Source organism: Lampetra fluviatilis, chromosome 10, assembly GCF_964198595.1.
Source record: "Lampetra fluviatilis chromosome 10, kcLamFluv1.1, whole genome shotgun sequence".
NCBI classification, from domain to species: Eukaryota; Metazoa; Chordata; class Hyperoartia; order Petromyzontiformes; family Petromyzontidae; genus Lampetra; species Lampetra fluviatilis.
This window is the reverse complement of record NC_136284.1, coordinates 3,101,892-3,122,437: the sequence shown is the minus strand read 5'-3', so window position 1 is coordinate 3,122,437 and position 20,546 is coordinate 3,101,892. Positions and strand designations below refer to the sequence as shown.

General features: G+C 53.7%; 1 protein-coding gene across 6 annotated transcripts in view; it reads left to right on the top strand.

Annotated features, from left to right (window-relative positions):
* The window catches only part of LOC144934427 (histone deacetylase 4-like), a 115,973-nt gene that overhangs the window by 79,460 nt on the left and 15,967 nt on the right, over window positions 1-20,546 (top strand). For all 6 annotated transcript variants that reach the window (XR_013637161.1, XM_078860169.1, XM_078860171.1 and 3 more), the window contains 7 exons: window positions 3,481-3,588; window positions 3,893-3,948; window positions 4,512-4,599; window positions 7,110-7,229; window positions 8,391-8,488; window positions 10,986-11,104; window positions 15,076-15,209. Coding sequence is in view for 5 of the 6 variants with exons in the window: in XM_078860169.1 (XP_078716295.1) it covers window positions 3,481-3,588; window positions 3,893-3,948; window positions 4,512-4,599; window positions 7,110-7,229; window positions 8,391-8,488; window positions 10,986-11,104; window positions 15,076-15,209 (723 nt within the window). In the remaining variant the exon portion in view is untranslated. The remainder of the gene's footprint in view (window positions 1-3,480; window positions 3,589-3,892; window positions 3,949-4,511; window positions 4,600-7,109; window positions 7,230-8,390; window positions 8,489-10,985; window positions 11,105-15,075; window positions 15,210-20,546) is intronic.

Genomic DNA, 20,546 nt, shown 5'->3' with positions numbered 1-20,546 from the left:
GTTCGGGTTGGGATTGAACCCAGGACCTCCTGTATACCAGGCGAGGTAGTTAACATCTCGCTACCATGGCACCCCACGGTCCTCTCTGTAACGCGCACGGCGCTCAGTAACTCGCGTGCTCATTTTTGTCGTTCGAAGCAAGCAGGGAGACGTTGGGGCCGAGGCGCAGACCAGGCCCGCATGACTTTATGTCGGGAGCCAAGGCAAACACCAGCATTTTGTGTTCCCTTTGAGTTGAGCGAAACAAAAGAATCAAAACAAAGCTACGTTTTTCATGAGACTCTTCAGGACACGATGTGTTATTTTCCTCCCATTCTTTTCTCCCATCCGTGGCTTTTGCCGAAACCCCCGCCCCCTGCCTTCCATCTGATCCCCTGCACGTGCTAAATCATTCTTAGTTTTACAGACATGAAAGGGCCCCTTCTCAAAACGGCACTTCAAAGTGCACAAACAACATCAATTTTCACGTTTTTTTTGTTTTTATTTTTCTTCCAAAGAATCAGTGACAAGCGGTGGCTCTCGGCCAAACCGTAAGCAGTCCCCCCCTCCTCCCCATTTTGCGCGTCAGCGTTATTCAAACCCCCTGTTTGCGTCGAGCGAGGACGCGCTATCGGCGCGTCCGCCCCTCGTTCCGATATCGTTTTTTTTCCCGCTGTTCTCGGTCGTGCCACCCGCCCCGCCTCGCCAACGCGGCTCGCAAACAGGGCGCCGGCTTGCGCGCCGTTACGCCTGGCGCGCGTAATTGATTGGTGGCGCCACGCGCGCTGTTGCCGGCCCGTGCGCCCGGGCGGCGCTCACGGCCGCGCGCGTGCGCTCGCGACACCGAATGCAATTATCGCCGCGGGAACGCAAACGGATGGGAAACACATGGGGCCACGGCCACTGCCTTTGCAGCGCAGGCATTCCTTGCTGATGAGCCGAGTCCCATTGGTCGATCGACTTCCTTCCTTTAGCGAGTCCTATTGTTGAGCTCGGAGGTTCCGCCCCCCATCGCTTGCTCTCGTGCCCCAGGATGAAAATCCTGGCGAGTCGAGTCGCTGGGTTTAGGCGTGGCCACCTGTCAGTGAAAGGTAACATTTCTATGCACCTATGGCACGTTGGATATTTTTTGTTTATTTTCTTGTCGGTGCGTTGTTGGCAAAGTCAAAAGTCTCGGGGACCCGAGTGGTGTGAGCAATCCCCCATGAGAAGAGAAGGTTTCACCCTGGCGCCATCTCACCTGTTCGATTCGATTTACGCATTGCACGACATTTGTTAGTTAGAACTTCTGTGGAGCTGGAGGCAGCGCCATGTGACACACGTTGGTGAGAGACGCCAACATTCGTGTCACACGAGACGGCGCCGTCGCTCACTCGCACCACACTTGACGTCCGCCGACAGCTGCCCCAGTCGCCGCCGCCGCCACTGCCGCCCGTCGGTGTTTGTGTTGGTTTAGGGCGAGGAATCTTTTGTTTCTCGTAAACTGCGCGTAAAACGGTGCCGCTCTGCCGCCCCGCTAGAAGCGGGGGAGAGCGGCGTGGGGGAGGAGACCGCAGTTTAGTGTCGAACGCCTCCGCTCCGCCATAAATCACCAAACCTGGCTCTTGCCGCCGTCGTCGCCGCGCCGTTCCGCGACGCAGCAGCGAACGTCCACGTGGTGCTCGTGGGGCACCTCCGGCCGCGATCGTCCCGCTCTGACGCAGCCGCGCCTACGGCGGACGCGCAAACAAAACACGAGAATCGCACCGCAGCCTGGGCCCGTGAACTTTGTAGAGCCGGCTAGGGAATTATTTTGGGGGTTGTTGGGTTGTAGGGGGGTGGGTTATGGGGTCTGCATGCGTGCCACCCCCCGCCCTCCCCGTGCTCGTGCCCCCCCTCCTGTCTCCCTGCAGGGGGTGGGAGCCGGGCCCCCACAGGAGGTCAGATTGACGCCATCTGCCACAGGAGGCCTGGACTGTGGGGGGCAGGGGGCGGGGGGAATGAGGAGGGGGAGGAGTTCATGGGGATCTCCTCCGTGGTGGGGGTGGAGGACTCATTCTGTTCACATGAGCTTGGCGCTTGGCCTTTGATGATGGCCCTGGGTTTGTTTTTGTTTGTTTTCTTGGCTTCTGTCCTCACAAAGAGAAACGCGTTTTTTTTATTCTTGAGCCTTTTTTGCTCTCTCTTCGACGACGCGCGTTTCGAGGAAGAATTCTTTCTGGAATGAAATCATCGTGTGTACGCGCGCATGCTTGCGCGAATTCCCATCCCGCGCTTGTTTCAGCGTGCGTGAAGTAAATAAATTACAGCTGTGGAAAAATGCATCCTCAGTTTTACAATTTCCACCAGCTGAGTAGCAACACTAATGCAAAACTAATTTGAGCAAATTTCCTGGGTTTTGCTCACGAGGCTACACAATCCGTAACCTCATTAGGCTGTTGTGAGGTTCTCTTAAGCTGTGCATGTGTTTGGCCAGTGTGTTTCAACAGCCTGTAAGCTAATCGTGACATCTTTGTGTGTGTCTGTGTAAATGACACGGTGAGCGGTAGCAGAGTGGTTACCATACCTCGCTATGAAGTTCGATACCCGCTCGTAACCAATAACAGTGGTGAATATTTCAGTTTTTCTCAGTTTCATTTATTTGGTATAGCCCTGTGAGCCATTCGGCTCTTGAATCGGGTGCAACCGCAACAAAAAAAAAACATGAACAAGAAAACATCTTAAAGTGACTATGCGCAAACAGAAAAATCCAGGAAAAAAGCACCGTACAACAACGCTGTGCATAAATCCCAGTGGGATGCAAGTCAAACAACAACAACAACAACCACAAGACAACTCAGATTAAAGCCAGCATTCTAACTCCGTACTACAACAAACAAACATGGCCAAACCAAATAACTTTTCGAAATCACCAAAAAAAAGCCATAAGCAATGTCAATTCAACCGGTCCTGGGTCTCCCCTCGAGCGAGTACCTGGTTGCTGTGTGTGAACATCATCATCACTGGGGAGACGAAGGCAGCCAGGCGTGGTGCTGGCCACCCACCTCCCTCGTGTGTCGTGCTAGCCTTCACAGGTGCTCGCTAACAGCGCTTGCCCCGACAGTCTGTTAATGGCTCCGTGGGAAATCTTTGTCTTTGTGCGTGTTATTTGCCCTTGGCGTGATGCTGGATACCCCAACACTTAATTTGTCGTGCCAGTCTGAATGGCTGCTCACTAACAGCGCTTTCCCTTACTATCTGTAGAGCATCAGCACCAAGTATGCTGTCAAACACCTGCCTCTGTTCCAGGCTCAAGACTTTCCCTTCCTGTGCCCATGACCGATTGCTGCTCTGAAAAATAAAAATGCCTATACAGTGTCTTCAGATGCAGTCGCATTTGAATGCTAAAGAAATGGAAATAGAATATCCAGTCGTGGTTTTTGCTTAATGCAAGCTTTTGGGCCTGGATTAAGCTTACCGCCCATAACCGGTGACCGCCGCTAACCGCCCGCTAACTCCAGCGCTGTTGTCGTCGTTGTCCAGGTGGACAGCGACACGATCTGGAACGAGGCCCACTCGGCCATGGCGGCGCGGCTCGCCGTGGGCTCTGTCCTCGAGGTTGCCTTCAAGGTGGCCACCGGGGAGCTCAAGGTGAGGCCGGCGGCGGCGGCGGCGGCGCCCACCGGGAGGCAGCGCAGGGCAGTGGCGGCGAGGCCTGGCAGTCCGGGCCGTGACGGCCATAGACGGGTGGAGTGAGCTAACGTGGCTCAGCCAACCCAGCACCTGGCCCCGCACCCCACCCCCCTCGTGCATTGTTCTGGCCTTAATAGGTGCTCGCTAACGGCACTTGCCCCAACCGTCCCTAATGATAAATGGAGGATTATTGTCCGCCTGTGAATGCGCGCATGTGTAGTTACGCGCGAGTGTGCCCGCGTGTGCGTCTTGTCGTTGCCAGAATGGCTTTGCTGTGGTGCGGCCTCCAGGACACCACGCGGAGGAGTCTCTCGCCATGTGAGTGCTGCTCGGTGGCGTTCATCTATTAGCGCTCGGGCATGTGAGTGGGTGACGGCCTCCACTCGTAACCAAGCGAGAGCTCAATTGAGACTCGACAGTTCTGTTTGCAAAGGGAGACCTGGTATAGCTGCAGAGCGCCACGGCACGATTGTGGGGTCGAGTGCTTGTTTGTGATGCCGCCCGGCTGGGTGGGCGATGGTAAATGTGCAACTACAATTTGTCGAGTCTTGCGATCACGCCGTCAGACCGTGCATGTGCGCATTGAGGATTTATTCAAATGACGTGTAAATTATAAACATTTGCGTCCACGAACTAGATGGATTGTTGCGTCACAAGACTTGACTGCAAGAGATGGCAATGGTATGCGGAGACCTTCATTTGTCAGTGGATGTCAACGTTATCAAGGACAAGATTGAAACAAGCCTATTGTTAACATTACTCCAATTGTTGTTCCGCCACTGCTTCTGCTGCCGCAGTTGTTGATCACATGGCATCGTGTCCCCCCGCACTCCCCCCGCACTCCCCCCCACCCTCCTCTGGCCTTGATCGATTGTCCGCAGGGGCTTCTGCATCTTCAACTCCGTGGCGGTCACTGCACGGATGCTTCAGCAGCGCCTGCACCTGAGCCGCATCCTCATCGTGGACTGGGTGAGCATTGCCCATCACCCCCCACCATAGTCACTCCCGTCGCTCATTCCCTATGCCCCCCTGTCCCCTACCGCTCTCGCCCTGACGTACGGTGCTCATCTCCCTTGGTCGCCCCGTTCCTCACAATGGCCGTTGAGTTGTTGGGATCCAGAGGAGAAGGCAGGGAGAACATGGACTGGCATCCGATGCTTGTGAAAGTGTCATTCCTGGGGCCCTCGCAGCTATAAATGACCATGATTCGAAAGGCACGAACATTGTCCACATTGGCACATTGAGGAGACGTCGCATGTGTGAAATGTTACGCGCAGGTGTAAAGTGCTTGTAATGGCAGGCACCAGTGTTCACGTGTTAATTAAAGTGCCTGAAATAGAAATATAAACATCAGTGGAAAAGTGTCTTAAACCATAAATATGAATAACAGTGCCTTAGAAGGCAGACATCAATAGGAAAATACCTTAAATAAAATTCTGAAATAGTCGAGGGCCTTTAAAGGCAAGCACCAATGGCAAAGTGCCTTAAACATAAACATAAATAGCGAAGTGCCTTAAACAGCAGCCACCAATGGTGAAGTGCCTCATAAAGACAGATGCACACTGCAGTTCCTCCTCACAAGGACAGGCGCTGAGGCCTAGGCGGAGTTGAGGCAAGAGATTGGCGCGGCGGTTTGACGGAAGGGACGGCATTTGATCTGTTTGCAAAGCCTAAGCCCCGGCAGGAGGCCGGAGATTTCAGAACCGCCGACCCCTCGCCCCCCGTGGGGCCCCCGGCCGTGCACAAACAGCCCCGGGGCCCCCGCGGCGCTCGCTGGGAAAATGGCCGGGCCTTCACTAGGCCCTGGCGCACCCTGCCATCGTCATTAACTTAAATAAACACCGAGGCTTCCCCGCTTCGTGTGAAGGAGCGTTTTTGTCTCTGGGGCTGATGAGCCCCCTTACTCGCTCGTGCGGCTTTGAGGGTCCTTTGACCCCCCCCCCCCTTCAGCCTCTGCCGGAAGCGAGGTGTTTTCCAGTGATGCCAACTCGGCGATTTATCGGCAAATCCAGTGGCTTTTTGGTTTGCCCTGGGTGAAGGCATCTTGTCTTAACGACAAGTGACGTATCGAGTGGTTGTCCTGGACAAGGAGCATTATTAGGTTCTAGTAGCAATTCCAGGTGTGAATTAAGGATTCTGTATCACTAATAAAAAAAAAATCATACATTAGGCTGCTGTATCACTTTACTATGCGTAACACTTGGTAAATTACCGACTGATATCTTTAGTATGTATCTTGAGCGTCTTTCGCACCGTACGTAGCCATCCGTGCTAATCGGAGGTGCGGCGGAAGGACTAACAAACTAATCGCAACAACAAGGAGTTGTAAAGAAATTAGTTTTCAATTTAGATGTAAAAGTGCATAGCTCCAGAGGCTTTAAGAAGGTCTATCTGGTGACATTTTGAGGTTCGTTTGGTAACTTTCCACTTTAAAGAGTTGGCAACGCTGGGTGGGGTGTGAGGCTCCGCCTGGAGATTCAGGTCGCTGGGCACGCTATGGCCCGGGTAGCGGTGGATCGTCCTCGTGTGGCTGATGGGGGTGGTGGACACCTTTTTGGTGGACTCACCCACACCCACCGATCCACCACAGACGGCACTGAACACCGCGCCCTCGTGGTGCAAATGAGCAAGTGCAGTGACTCACCGTTCTCCGTTAAGCCGCTATCACGTTCTCGCTGCGCTAATTCTGTGGTGTGGCTTGCATTGCATGTCTGAAAGCAGTTTCATCCTGTGCATACGTAACGCTGAGTATTTGTATGAATATCCAGCAAACTAATTACTGGTATTGCCTGTACTCCTTTTTAAGTGTTGGTATTCCATGAATAGTGTTTACTCTGGGCCAAAGCCTGACGGTAAATGTGTTTGTGCATTTTCTTGTGTGTCTCTGTTCTCACATGTGCATGTGTGTGTATATACACACACACATTTGCATGTGCGTGTGTTTGTGTGCTGAGCAGTAGTGCAGTAGTTTTCACACTGCACTATAAACGCGGTCATTTGAGTTCATTTCATGGTTAACTTCAAAGACATTTGGTATCTGAACCAGTCCTGGGCCTCCCTTAGGTAGAGCAAGCGATAAATGAGTAGCGGGTGCGGTGTGTATACATCAGCACTGGGGAGATAAAGGTGGCCAAGCATGTTGTTCATCGTGTGTTCATCACCGATGTGTGCTTGTGCGTCTTTTTGCTTATTTATATGTTCTTGCATTTGTATGTGTCTGTTATTGTGTTTAAGCATATGTTTGTGTTTTAGTGTCCATGCGGATGTTTGTCGCGTGTGCGTGCCGTCCGTGTATTCGAGCAGATCCGCGCGTGTTCGTGTGCATGTACGTTCACGTGCCGCGTCTGTTCGAGTGCGTGCGTCTGTGTTTTTATTTGCGCGTTGCGTGCGTGTTGGTGTGTTCCTGTGCACGTCACGGTTTCATTCCCACGTGTTCACGCGTGTGCGTGCGTGCGTGCGTGCGTGTGCGCTTGCTTCAGGACGTGCACCACGGCAACGGCACCCAGCAGGCGTTCTACAGCGACCCCGGCGTCCTCTATGTCTCGCTGCACCGCTACGACAACGGGAACTTCTTCCCGGGCAGCGGGGCTCCCGAGGAGGTGAGGCTGCTTGCATGCGTACAGGACCACGTGCGTGTGGGATTGCGCGTGTGGGATTGCGCGTGTGGGATTGCGCGCGTGGGATTGCGCGCGTGCGGGACCGCGTGCGTGTGGGATCCCACGGGTGCCCCCAACTCGCCGAGGCCTTACTCGTCTTCGCAGAAGTCAGAGGTGCGCCATGGTGGCAAGATGTCAACTACCTCGCCCGGTATACCGGAGGTCGTGGGTTCCATCCTGACCTGGACTCCTGCTGTATATTTGGGGTTTACATGTCTCTCTCCCCGTGGTCGCGCAGATTTTGTATCCGGGTCCTCCGGTTTTTCCCTCCACATTTAGAAGCGTGCGTTTAGAGTATTGGCTGCTATACATGTTCCACGTGATAAGCCCTTTGTGGCCAGGTCGTTTCTGAAAAAGAGCTACATAGCTCAGTGGGCCTTACCTGGTAAAATAAAATTTGTTTAGTAAAGAATTTTTCTCAATAGTTCTTTGTTGTGTCTCATCTCCCCGCACTGCGGTCTGGGAGCCCTGTCCCCCCACCTCCCGTGGCACTGCGTGGAGGGTCTCGGTTGGTGGCAGCGGACGCTCACAGGAAGCCAGACCTATGCTCTCCTGTCATTGCCGCTGTTCCCTGGCAGCCTATGATTACAGCGTTTCTGTGCACTCGTTATGCGCCGTGTTCAGAATCCCGTGTTCAGTGTGTGTTCTGTGAGATGCGAGATGTCTCCTCATGTACACCGTTATTCTTGTGGGCCCATAGCATTTGGCTTATTCTGCAGTTGGAGTTTAATTTGTCTTTGTTACTATTTATACAACAACAACTGACATTCGCCACTATGTGGTGGTGATGTCACCATGGCGCTTGTGCCAGGCTATGTGCACTTTAAGGCCACGTTAGGTGTCAAACACCTGTTGGCAGGTAATGGGACAGACCCAGGTGCCATGGGTTGACTGACTGATATGACTACTTGTATACGTACACTCACACGCATATCAGAAAATGTTATTTTGGTGACTATGATAATCATGATGACAATGGTGTCTACAATAATTATGATGATGGTCATGATGATGGCAATGACGATAATGACCCTGATGATAATGACAATAAGATGGTGGTGGTGATGATAATGATCATGATGGTGCCTGTGACGACGATGACAGGTGGGCACAGGGCCTGGCGTGGGCTTCACGGTGAACGTGGCGTGGACGGGAGGGGTGGACCCACCCATGGGCGACGCCGAGTACCTCGCCGCGTTCAGGTAACGGCGTCCGCCATCAACCGGCAGCCCTCGCTGTCGTCGCGCTGCCGTCGCTCGCGGCACGTGTAATGGTGACTGGCCGCTGGCTCTGTCGACGCGGTCCCCCCCCCCCCTTTCCGGTAGTTTAAACGCCGAAATGTCAGCCAGTCCACATGCCTTGCCTGAGCAGAGGCCCCCGGCTCACCGGCCGCGAGATGAAAGCGATGGCTAGTGGTGGGGGCGGGGGGCGGTAGCAGTGGGGGGGTGGGGGGGGTTAAGGTCGCCGATTTGGGGCGGGCTGGTGGGACTGCCTGCTCGTCCCTGGTTGGCTGGGCTGGCCTGGGATGGTCTAGCGCTGCGTTGAGCTGGGCTGAAGCGAGGAGGGGAGAGCTTCGAGCTGGATGTACTTGACGCTAATTCAGACCATACGGCTCGGTTTGTTTTCCGTCCAGCCTGGCAGCACGCGGACTGTTTCCAATTTAGCCGTAATCTGCCCGTGCCGCCGGTTTAGCCCGGGGCCTTGCACGCCGCGTTTCATGTGTGAGGACTTTGCCGCTCCCCACCCCCAACCCCCCCCCCGTCCCTGCCTCCCTCCCTCCCCCCACCACCACACACCCAACAACCCTCCCCTCCCACAACCTCTCCTGCCGCCTGTCCATTTTAACCCCCTCCCACTGCGAGTTCCCCTGCTGAGAGTGCACACTAATAGGTCACGTCTGCAACAACTGGCCGCGTACGGTTACCGCCGTTATTGCCGTCCCGTAAGCCGGTGCGGTGATTGTGGCAAGGGTCCTGAAATTGATTTTGCGTTGAAACGAAGTTGAGTAAAAAAGAAAAGTACAGGGGAGTTGTCCGAGATTGCGATCCAACCAGGTATAGGTTTCTGGGAGCGAGGTTGCTCGTGCTCGCAGCAATTTCCATCCGAGACGCGCAGAAGTCTGCATTGCTCGCTCGTAATCATTTTCAGCTTAATCGCAGAAGTCAGAATTTGAGCGTCAGCCCGAGCGAGCTGCAGCCCTGCCATGCGTCAACGGAGATTAGGGCAAAAACTCTCCTTTTTTTTTGCAGCTCCCCAAATACAGTATTACAGAAAAGAATATTAACACCGCACAAAGCCAATTTATCAATTTAACGGATTTGACAACTCATTTTGACAACTCACAATCACGCCTCGCCCACCTACGGCGTTGGAGTGCGGCGCACGCGCTTATGAATCTCACGGCGTAATGGCAAACAGCTGCCCCGGCGCGGCACCGAGCCATCGGCGGCTTTGGCAACGAGCGCCGCGCTCTGCTGCTCTGATGCCGGCCCCGCCGTTTGAACCAAGATGAATAAAAAGGGGGTCCCGAGTGTCCGCCCTCCGTCTCTGCCGATCACCGACAGTTTACGTGATGGTGCTCAAAATGCTCGCGCCGAAATTGAAGGGCCGTGTGCTTTTTATTTGGGCACATTTTTGCGTCGTTGCCTTTTATCTCCGCGTGGCGGGACGGTTGAGCGTCTGCAGCGATCCCGGCAGCCGCGGCAGTGGCCGTGCACGCGAGCAGCTGCGCGCACGCCGCTCTGCGGTACACGCACGCTGTGCTGTGCGTGCTGTGCGCGTGTGCGCGCACTTGAGCGAGTGCACACGTCGGATAAGTGCGCCGTGCATGCGATGAGCGGTGCATTGCACTGCGTGCCGCATTGGTGGTGTGCGTATTGTGTTTGTGCGTATCAGGTGATCGCGCTGCGCATGTTCCGTGTCACGGTGCACTGTGCCACCGCTGCGAGTGTTTTGGAGCCGTCGCTCCGGTTTTACGTCTCGCCGCGATTTATTCTCCAGCTGTAAAACGTCACCGCGGAGAGAACCGATTCGGACGTTTGTAGGGACCTGGGGGGGCAGTCAACCCAGGGCTGGGTCTGTCCACGCTCACCTTCCTCTTGATCTGGGTCGGGCAGGCCCTGGGTCCCAGGAGGGGGTGGCGTGAGCAGGAAGGGCGGACAGCAATGCTGGTGGTGCGTATAAAGAAGACATTCATGGCTCGGCCGTCAGCATTTGTTAGCGGTTAGCGAGATTCTTTTAAACAAACGCCGGCACCTTGTCACTTGCGAGCGCGTGATTTTCGCCGGACGTCACGGTGCCCGCGGGATTTCCTGTGTTGAACGCCGCACAGTAACCGCGTGGAGGTTGGATGTGGGCGCAGTCGCGTGGTCGGCAACTCGGCTGATGAAATGACGAGGGTTGTCAATCTCGGAGGGCGTGTGAATGATGTGAAATAATAAATAAAGTGAGCAAATAAGGGAGGAGTTTCGAGGGCAGTTTAACTTATTTATTCTCGTCAGTTCGTGTGTATTGTGTGTACTGATTGTGAGCAGTGTATTTGTATAGTAATTACTTCCTTCCTTTGTGATTCGCTGGTAATTATCTCAAACACCGCTTTCTTTCCGACTCCTCAATATGCACTGCGTGGGAGGCGAGGAAATAAAAATAATAAACGATGCCGATTGTCCACCTCCTGACCCCCGACCCCGGTCCCCGCAGGACGGTGGTGATGCCGATCGCGGGGGAGTTTGCGCCGGAGCTGGTGCTCGTGTCGGCCGGGTTCGATGCCGTCGAGGGTCACCCGCCGCAGCTCGGCGGCTACAGCGTCTCCGCTAAGTGTGCGTTCTGCACGCCGCCACTGCCACCTTACTCCTTGCCCCCCCCCCCCCCCCACAGCTCTCGTCCGTCACTCCCACCGTACAACCCCCGGGCCGAACTCGCCCGGCGCCTCCTTGCCCCCGTGTCCCCGCGACCTCTTGACGGCGCCAGCGGGAGAAATGCGAACGCCGGCCGCGGTGAACTCTGAACCCTGGGAGGCCCCTGTGGTGGCACCGTTCGCTCCATGCTGGAGCTCGGGGTATATTCCCCCATGGCTACCCCCGACGAGTGGCGACGCTACGCCATGGTTGGTCACTCGAGGGGGGCGATGTTCATACTGGGGCTGAGGTCGGGATTTGGCTGAGGTCAAGGTCAGAGCCAAGGTCAGGTTTGGGGGTTGTTGGGTCAGCGCCAGCGCGCTCGTTGCTGGCCGCAGTGGCATCGCCGGCACCGGCTCCCTGTGTCTCCTTTGCGTGTCTCTTTTTCTCCAGCCCCACAGCCGATTCTTCTCCTCTCTCACACCGTGCCAAAGAAAAAATGGAAAAGCTATTAGCTGTGAAATTATTTGCGCGACGTTTCTAAGCTTCATTTGTTATATTTACGCACTGCAAAATTGCCTGGCCTTTGCCCGCTGTTTATGTCCCCCAAGTTGAATGGTTTTCACATCAAAACGCTGTCTGCTTTATAAAGCAAATTGTTTAAAAACGGTTCTGTGTTTACTTGGGAGCGGGATGGATCCCACGCACATTTGCACCTTCCCACCGCCCACTGCCAAGGCCCGTGCACGGGCGCCACGCTCACATCCGGACACAATCGCTGGCAACATCATTACTCCAGCCCGGCCGCACGCGCAGCCTTGGTTCTCTCTCTCTTTCTGTACGTTTGTGTGCACGTGTGTCTCACTCCGCCCCTCTGTCGTACTCTGCCTCCGTGCCTCTCATCCAGTTTGAGATGGGTCGCCCGTTCGCGACTGTAAATACCTCGCTGCACTTGAGCATTGGAGGTTAGCGTTTGGATTATTGTTACGGCAATTAGTTTTACATTGGGCTTAGGTATCGTTCATCATGTGAGTTTTTTCAATCGGCCACTCCCAAAACTCCTTATTCAACGCAGACGTCGCTTGAGCGGACGTTGAGCAGAGCTCTCTCGCCGCGTCAAGCTTGCGGCGAGCAGCGCCACATTTCTCAGCTCGATTTTTTTGCAGATTTTTTGTTAGTTATTTTTTTCCCCAAATCGCCGGCAAAAACCCAGATGGTCAAGGCCACCCGCGATCCCCCACTAGGGGCCCGAGGCCTGGCCCTGCCCCAACCGACAGCGTCAAAAGTGACCAGAGGGGCCCGATGGCCGAGCGTGCGGGGCGAGGTGGTTTGTACCTCCCTGCCGTGCACGCCCGGGCGGCCCCGTGGGCGTCTATTTGAAAGGGAGGGGCGGGGTCATGAGGAGCCCGGGACTCGGGGAGAGAGGTCGGCGAGGAGAAGGAGATGGGAGAGGTGGCGGGGGTGCTGACGGAGAGACATCTGTTAACCGATTCCAACACTTACTTAACCTACCCCCCCCCAACCCTCCCAGCCTAGCTCCCTCCCGACTCGGTCTGTTTATCTCATCAGCGTACCGCAGCTGTGCTGTGCGATGAGTGGGTGCGTTAGGGGGGGGGAGGGTGCCGTCCGCCCGCCCGCCCGCCCGCCCGTCCGCACGGATGGGGATGAGTGCGTTGCGTGGGGGGACGAGGAGTCTGGAGTGCCGCTCCAACACACCCGGCCCAGCCTCCGTGCCGCACGCCCCTCGTGGTGCGGGCGATGACGACTCTCGCAATCAGCAGCAGACGGCGGGGAGGCCGCGAGTGGTTTTCCTTGCGGTGGTGAGAGCGCCGCTGGGAAATGCTGCGTCACACTTTCTGCTGCCGCTGCTGCTACCGCGTGATCCTGGGGGGGGCTGCGGTTGGGAACGGCGCGACCTGCAGACCGCCGTTGACGAGGGCGCCGTGACGCACGTGTCACGTTGCCATAACGTGGACGTTGTGAGCAGCGTCATCAGGTTCACCGTCATCTCAAGTACAGTGTGGATACTGACGTTGCTGTTGCTGCTGCTGGACATCTGTGAAAAATGGCATCGCTCTTTGGATTCCTCCAGTGTAAATAAATATTCTGATTCTGCTGCTTCTATCATGCTGCTCATGCTGCTGATGACCATCATGTTCTTACTGCAGATGGTGAAGAATATTCCTTCGATGCTGCTGAATTCAACTTTGGTTACATCTGCCTTCCACCCTATGGGCGCATTATATTTTCTTTCCCATGTTGCTGGTGATAATTATCTAGATTCTGCTGCTTATGAGGATGGTGAAGACGACGACGATGCTGCTGATAGTGATGTTTACCTTCTGTTTGGTCTGCCTTTTGAGCCGCCGGGCAGGCCCTTGTGAGTTGGTCCTTGCCAGGGTGACGTTCACATCCTGCCCCGTGCGCGTCTGCCAAAGTCGGCGCACGCGATGCCGTCGTGACGGCCGTGCTTTTGTTGGACCGCTCGGCGCGGCGGTGACCTCGCCGCAAAACGCGGCTTTCAACTGCACGTGCCGTGCAGGGGCGGCACCGTGACCAGCATGCTCTGTTTAGGGAGCGTGGGTGTGCGTGTGTGCTGGGAGAGGGTGTGTTTGTGCGTGTTTGTAGTACAGCAAGTTAGCGCTGTGCTGCGCTACAAACCCGGACGGCCCGAGTTTGATTCCCGCACATGGCCAACACCAATGATGATTATTTGAACCGGTCCTCGGCCTCCCCTAAATCAGTACCTGAGGCAATGTGTAAACATCGCCACTGGGGAGACAAAGGCGGCCGTGCATGGCGCTGGCCTCCCACTCCCTCGTGTGCTGTGCTGGCCTTCATAGGTGCTCGCAAACAGCACTAGCCCCAACGGTCTGTTGAAGGCGATACGGGGAATCGTTGTCTTTGTGTTCGTTGGGATAATGTGTATATGTGTCCTGGCAGATTGTGTGCGTATGTGCATGCAGGATGTGTGTGTGTGCTGTGTGCCGGGAGGGTATATGTGTGTGTGCACGTTGAGAGTGATTGTGTGTGCTTGTGTTCTGGGAGATTGCGGGTGTGTGTGCTGGGATACTGTGTGTGTGTGCTGGGATATATACTGTGTGTGTGTGCTGGGATATATACTGTGTGTGTGTGTGCTGGGATACTGTGTGTGTGTGTGCTGGGATACTGTGTGTGTGTGTGCTGGGATACTGTGTGTGTGTGTGCTGGGATACTGTGTGTGTGTGCTGGGATATTGTGTGTGTGTGCTTCTGTGAGTGTGCAGGCCCTTTTCTTGCACCTGGCTGTGGGACTGCTCCCAATCAATGCTTAATCATGAGCCGAGTCTCGTCCCGACGCATATTTCCCTGACCACAGCACATGTGTTGCGTTTTCATGCTCTTGCTTGTATTCCAGTTTGCACGTGTAGTCGCGCGTGTGTGTGCGCGCGGGCATCCACGTGCGTGTCCGTGTGTGTGTGCAACCCAAACAAGCGTGCACGTGCCTCTGCGGCGTGGCGCGGTTGCTGGAGAGAGCGGTGCGGTGGACCCGCCGGCCACTCGTACAAACACCGACCATGCCAGACGCTCCCTAACCACCAGGGCCCCAGCATTCCGTCCAGGCCAAAAGCACGCTATCCCATTTTGTTATGCATATGAGTGTGTGGATGCACATGGTTGTGTGTATGTGTTGTGTGCGTGTGTATGTATGCTTGTCCTGCGTGTGTGTGTGCGCACGTACGGGTTGACCCATAACCCCTTGGCCCGTCCTGTGACCTCCCTGCCATCGAGCCTTCAACAACTCACGTGACCCGAGCATGCTCCTAGCCTGTCGCAAGCGCCGCGGTGCTCCACTTAGCGGGTGACAAATGGTGGCGGCTGTTGCTGTCTGCGTACACGTGTGCGTGCGTCCTTTCATGTGTGTACCCGTGCGTGTGCTCGTGTGCGTGCGCCCGTACGTGCCCTCTCGCGCAGGCTTCGGGTACCTGACGCGGCAGCTCATGAGCCTGGCGGGCGGACGCGTTGTGCTCGCGCTCGAGGGTGGACACGACCTCACCGCCATCTGCGATGCCTCCGAGGCGTGCGTCACCGTGCTGCTGGGCAACCAGGTGATCGCCGTGACGCACGCTGCACGCCGGGGCATCGCTAAAGACGCCTCGGTCTGGCCGACTGCCTCTGTCGTGCCTTTTGGTGCGCCGTTTGTGTGTTTTGCGTGAGCGGCGACCGCTCGTGCCCCCCGTACGCTCGTTGGCACGTAGAATATAAACATTACCAAGCTGCAGCGTGTGGACAAAATTCGTTGGCGCGTGTCGTGACGGGGTACTGCGAGATCCGACCATCGTCCGTCCAGTGCTCGCCGAGCTGTATTGGCTTCCGGTTTCCAAACGAATCAATTACATGGTCGCACTCATTACACACAGAGTGCTTGCCACAAATGAACCCCACAATACCTTGCTGCTGATCTCGTCAAGGAGCATAACCCATCGCCACGCCAATGCTGGTCATCGTCACAGCGGCTTTTGGCTGGCCATCGAACAAAGACAGTCACCGCATCGAACGCTTTCAGATGCACTTCCGCGGCCATCTGGAACTCACTTCCAATATTAGGAAGCCACTGGAGCTATGCACTTTTACATCTAGATTGAAAACTCATTTCTTTAGAACAGATGTTTGTGTTTAATTTGTTGTCCTTCCCCCGCACCTCCGATTAGCACGGTCGGCTACGTTCAGTGTGAAAGACGCTCAACATATGTACGTACATAAATATGAAACGAATGAAAGCAAATTCCTCCAGGATGAATACAGATTATGATTCCGGAGTTTGGTCTAGCAGGGAGCCGTCGCTACACCTCAGCCCCGTGACCTCGACGAAGAAGCCGTCGCCAGTCCGCTGCCATTGGGCGCAGAGCATCGGGAGGGAGAGATGAATATGGATGAGCGCGAATGAGGGGAAACCGATCTACTCAGCCAAACTTACCCTCGGTGATCAACGGGCGGTGTGAAGGTGTTTGCTGCCAAATCGCTCGGCACATCCCTAAAAAAAGATTCTGATGAGTACCTGCCAGACGCTGTGCGTGCGCCATCGATTCTCGGGGGACAGACGCAACTTATTACCGCGGATGCTTCGTGTAATGGAGCACACAGGCCGGAGCGCCATCTCGATGTTCCGAGGGACCTTGTGCGCAGACGGTGAAATCTGGCCTCAACCCCAGTCCCGGCAGTTTTAACTCTTGGCACATTGTTGGAGGCCCCTGTAGAGGAAGTGGATCACACCCATTCTGCTTCGCTTGAGAGCGGCACTCAATATAAAAGCTGCAAGGAACACATCAAGAATGAAGAAAATCTACAAAGGCACCCAAAGAACGCTGGTTCTCAAGGACAAGAGGCTGTGGTTCATTACAATCATTATGATGGTGACTCTGACACCGTTGTGGAAATTCCACATTTTTTCTGGCCGGCAGTCCGTTTCTAATTTCATGACAGACCAAACAGTTCTCGTTGAAACCTTCTGCAGCCAGGCCACCAAGATTGTACGGCTTGCCAAAGATACATAAAGAAGATACACCTCTTCGTCCCATTGTCTCTACTATCAACTCCCCCACTTACAAACTGGCTCGTTTTTTGTCCGAAATCCTACGGCCTTTCACTGGAAAAACCACCTCTGCAGTACTAAACTCTACTGACCTGGTATCGACAATCAAGGGGATTGCCCTGTCCCCAGACGACCTGCTTGTCAGTTTTGATGTGGTTTCCTTGTTCACAAAGGTGCCTGTGCCTGACACCATCGCAATCATTGAAGACTTGGTTCATCAAGGACTAAATGCTGGGGTACCCCCCCTGGTGAGACACTGCTTAACCAATACATACTTCACCTGGAATGGAACCTTCTACAAGCAAATTGAGGGCACCCCAATGGGCTCCCCCCTATCTCCGGTTGTAGCCAACATCTTCATGGAGAAATTTGAGACGGACGCCATCCAGACTGCCACTCTACGCCCGACCTTATGGAAGAGGTACGTAGACGACACTTTTGTCATCTGGCCACATGGCCGGCCTGCTCTAGACCAATTTCTCGACCACATCAATTCCATACACCCAGCCATCAGATTCACCATGGAAGTCGAAAATGATGGCAAGCTACCCTTTTTGGATGTCCTAATCAAAAGGAGACCTGATGGTTCAATGAGCCACTCTGTCTACAGGAAAGCCACCCACACGGATGCTTATCTAAAACCGGATTCCCACCACCATCCATCCCAGAAGAATTCCCTCATCAAGACTCTATATCATAGAGCCCAATGCATCTCCGACCATGAACACATTTCCAGGGAACTCAAACACGTACGCCAAGCTCTTAAGGCTAATGGTTACTCCGACTACACAATCCGCAAAGCCATCACTCCAACCATCAAGAAAGATCCTGTTGAGGAGCCTTTCAAGACCATCACCTTACCCTACATTGCTGGGGTCACAAAAAAGATCTCCAAAATCCTGATTAAACACAAGATCCAGGTCCGATTCAACACAGTACATAAAATCCGTGATCTGGTACCATCTGTAAAAGATGTGATTCCAGACATACAGTACCCTGGCGTCTACAAACTAAGTTGCCTCTGTGGTAGCAGTTACATTGGGGAAACCAAACGACACGTCTCAGACCGCATTCGTGAACATAAAGCTGATCTAAAACACGGTAGGACAAACACCTCAGCCGTGGCAGACCACTGTTACAACTCAGTGGGCTCACATGACATTGACTTCTCCAAGACGGAGGTTCTCTGCAAGCCATCTGGCTATCATGAGAGATTCGTTCATGAGGCGATTCACATATACAAACACAGAGACAATTTTAACCGAGAAGATGGATTCAGGCTTAGCAATCATTGGAAGGACGTAATAAACCATTTCGATACACATTAGGGTGAGTTGAATAATACATAGTGTTATATTAAAATGTATAAAGTATAGGGTGGTTTACAGCAATACAGTATATAATTTAATGTTGGGTTTATCTATGGCAGTATATAGTACTGTATATGCTAAGAGAATAAAGTTTAGATGGAAGTATATTATATACTTCTTACGACGTAGAATTGTAATTTATTATTGTTGTTAGTAACTCAGCTTATTGTAGAGTATAGTAAGTTTCAGTTTATATTGTAGTTTTCTATGTAGTTTTTACTTTGGTTTTCTACGTGGTTGTTTGGTAAATGCAGCTACATATCACTAACATTCCTTTCCTTTATTAACGCTGTTCCTTGCGCCCCCCCGTGGTGCTGTTGATCCTGCATAATGCATGGGCATAATGGGACTTTGAAACCCCTCCGCCCACCTCCTACGCATTGTCCATTGGTATGCTAAATTCCTCTTCATATGCACATTCTTTTGTTAAGGCGCTCCTCCTCGCAACACCTATATAAGCTCCTAGCTTGATAATGTTCTCATTCTTCGCCTGAGGACGGCTGCTTGCGTTGTGGCCGAAACGTCGTGAGAATTGTTTTATTATGTTTTATTTTTATTATTTTATTACTTCCCTTCTACGTGACTTTACCGAAAGAACCAAGAAGATTCATGACAAGTGTTGACTTCCCACAAAACCGGTACTCATGTTGCTGACTCTGAGGCATGATGATGACGTTGATGATGATAATGGATAATGTTGATGGTGACGTTGATGATGATGATTTATTATGATTGACGATTATGATGTCGGTGATGCTGCTGCTTTGGAGGCAATGTGCTGCACGGGCGGGGGGGGGGGGGCGACACGACGTTAAAGACAGTGGAGGTGGCCACATCATGGAAGGCGGAGAGTGGTGTGCACGTTTTGTGCGGTCCGGCAATATTCTGACCGACCTGGCTTTATGACCATCTTACTCACTGTCTGGCTGTCTTGCTGGCAGACTGTCTGACTGCCCTATTGCCTCCTTCACAATTTTATTGACCCTCTGTCTGTATCACGGTCTTCCTGTCTCTGCCCATCCTTGTGTCTTCCTGATTATCCTCCTGGCCTTGTATCGTACCGACCAATTGACTATCTTACTCATAATCGAGGGGGGGTTTAGTTGGGTTAGAGCGCTTAAATATAAATGTTTCGTTAAACCGCCACCACCCGACACAGTCAATTAATTAGTAAGGTTCGTCACGTAAACAAAACGTGTCAATTAGTTACTAGTTCAGCACACCGGTGTGTTGGAGAGTAAACCCACAACATTTACAATTGGGTGAGTTTACTCTCCAACACACCGGTGTGCTGAACGAGTAACTAATTGGCATTTTTGTTTACGTCACACATCTTACTAATTGGCTGTCGGGTGGCGGCGGGTTTAACGACACAACATTTATATTTACACGACCTAACCCAAAATAATAAAAAAAACCTCTATCATGGATCTGACTGACTTGACTGCCTGTGTGTCGTCTGTCTGACTGATTGACGGAACGAAGCGGGTCTCCCCCACGTGCCGTTCGCGTGCTGTGTGGGGACCAGGCGGGCACCGGATTCCTCCGCCCGTTGCTCGAGGACTCTTTTTTTGTTAGCGGTAGCGGCGCACGTGGGACCGACTTTGGATTTTCCCAAAGCAGCGGTCGAAGCCGTGGTATTTTTGCGTGCTGCCGACCCCGCCAGGTACCACACGGCGTCCTCCGCGGCGCGCAATTCCAAACGACCGCACGTCCCATCACTCGCACGCGACGTGCCCCCGCCGCTGCACAGCTACCTCGCAGGTGGCGGCTCGCGACGTCGGAGGAGGATGAGGAGCGTGCCACAGCGTCGCCCTCGTGATTTAGAGGAGGCAGTGGGGGGGGGGGGGGGCGGCCGTCCAAGCCCCTGGCGCGCAACTTCAAAGTGACCACAAAAAACACTTGGGAACACTGCGAGGGTTAGAAACAAAGCTGGCCACGTGGCTGTGGAAAGAGGACAGATTTCTGGGGATGAGATGAAAACCGAAGTAAAGTCACGCTTCTTTGCCAGCAATCAAATTCGTTCCAAGGCTCCGCTCTGCCGAAATCAACCCTTCAAACTCGAAGCGTGGATATCGAGTGCTAACGATGGTGGGCATCTCGGCGCATCTGTTTGGATCGCTCTCCCGTGCAGTTTGCTTCACTCCGCTTGGAAAAGGCGGAATTCGGGGCAAGAATTTCAACGCTCGGGCTCTTTCGCGCCCGCCGTGAAATCGCGGGCGGGTTGAGCACTCGAAGAGAAGAAGGTGACGATTTCAATCAAATTCTTTTGGAACTGGAGGTGTTCTAGTTTTAGGCTTTTTCTCTAGGCCGCAGTGATATATCGATGGCGTGTCGTGCGTTATCGCACTGTGCCTGAGATATAGCGCCAGTTCCCGTAATGTGTAGTGAGTCATAACAACAAAAACGCACAACACAGGAGAAAGTGTTACGAAAGTATCTCACTCGAGCACCACGTGTCGTCAAGTGGGGGGGGGGGGGGG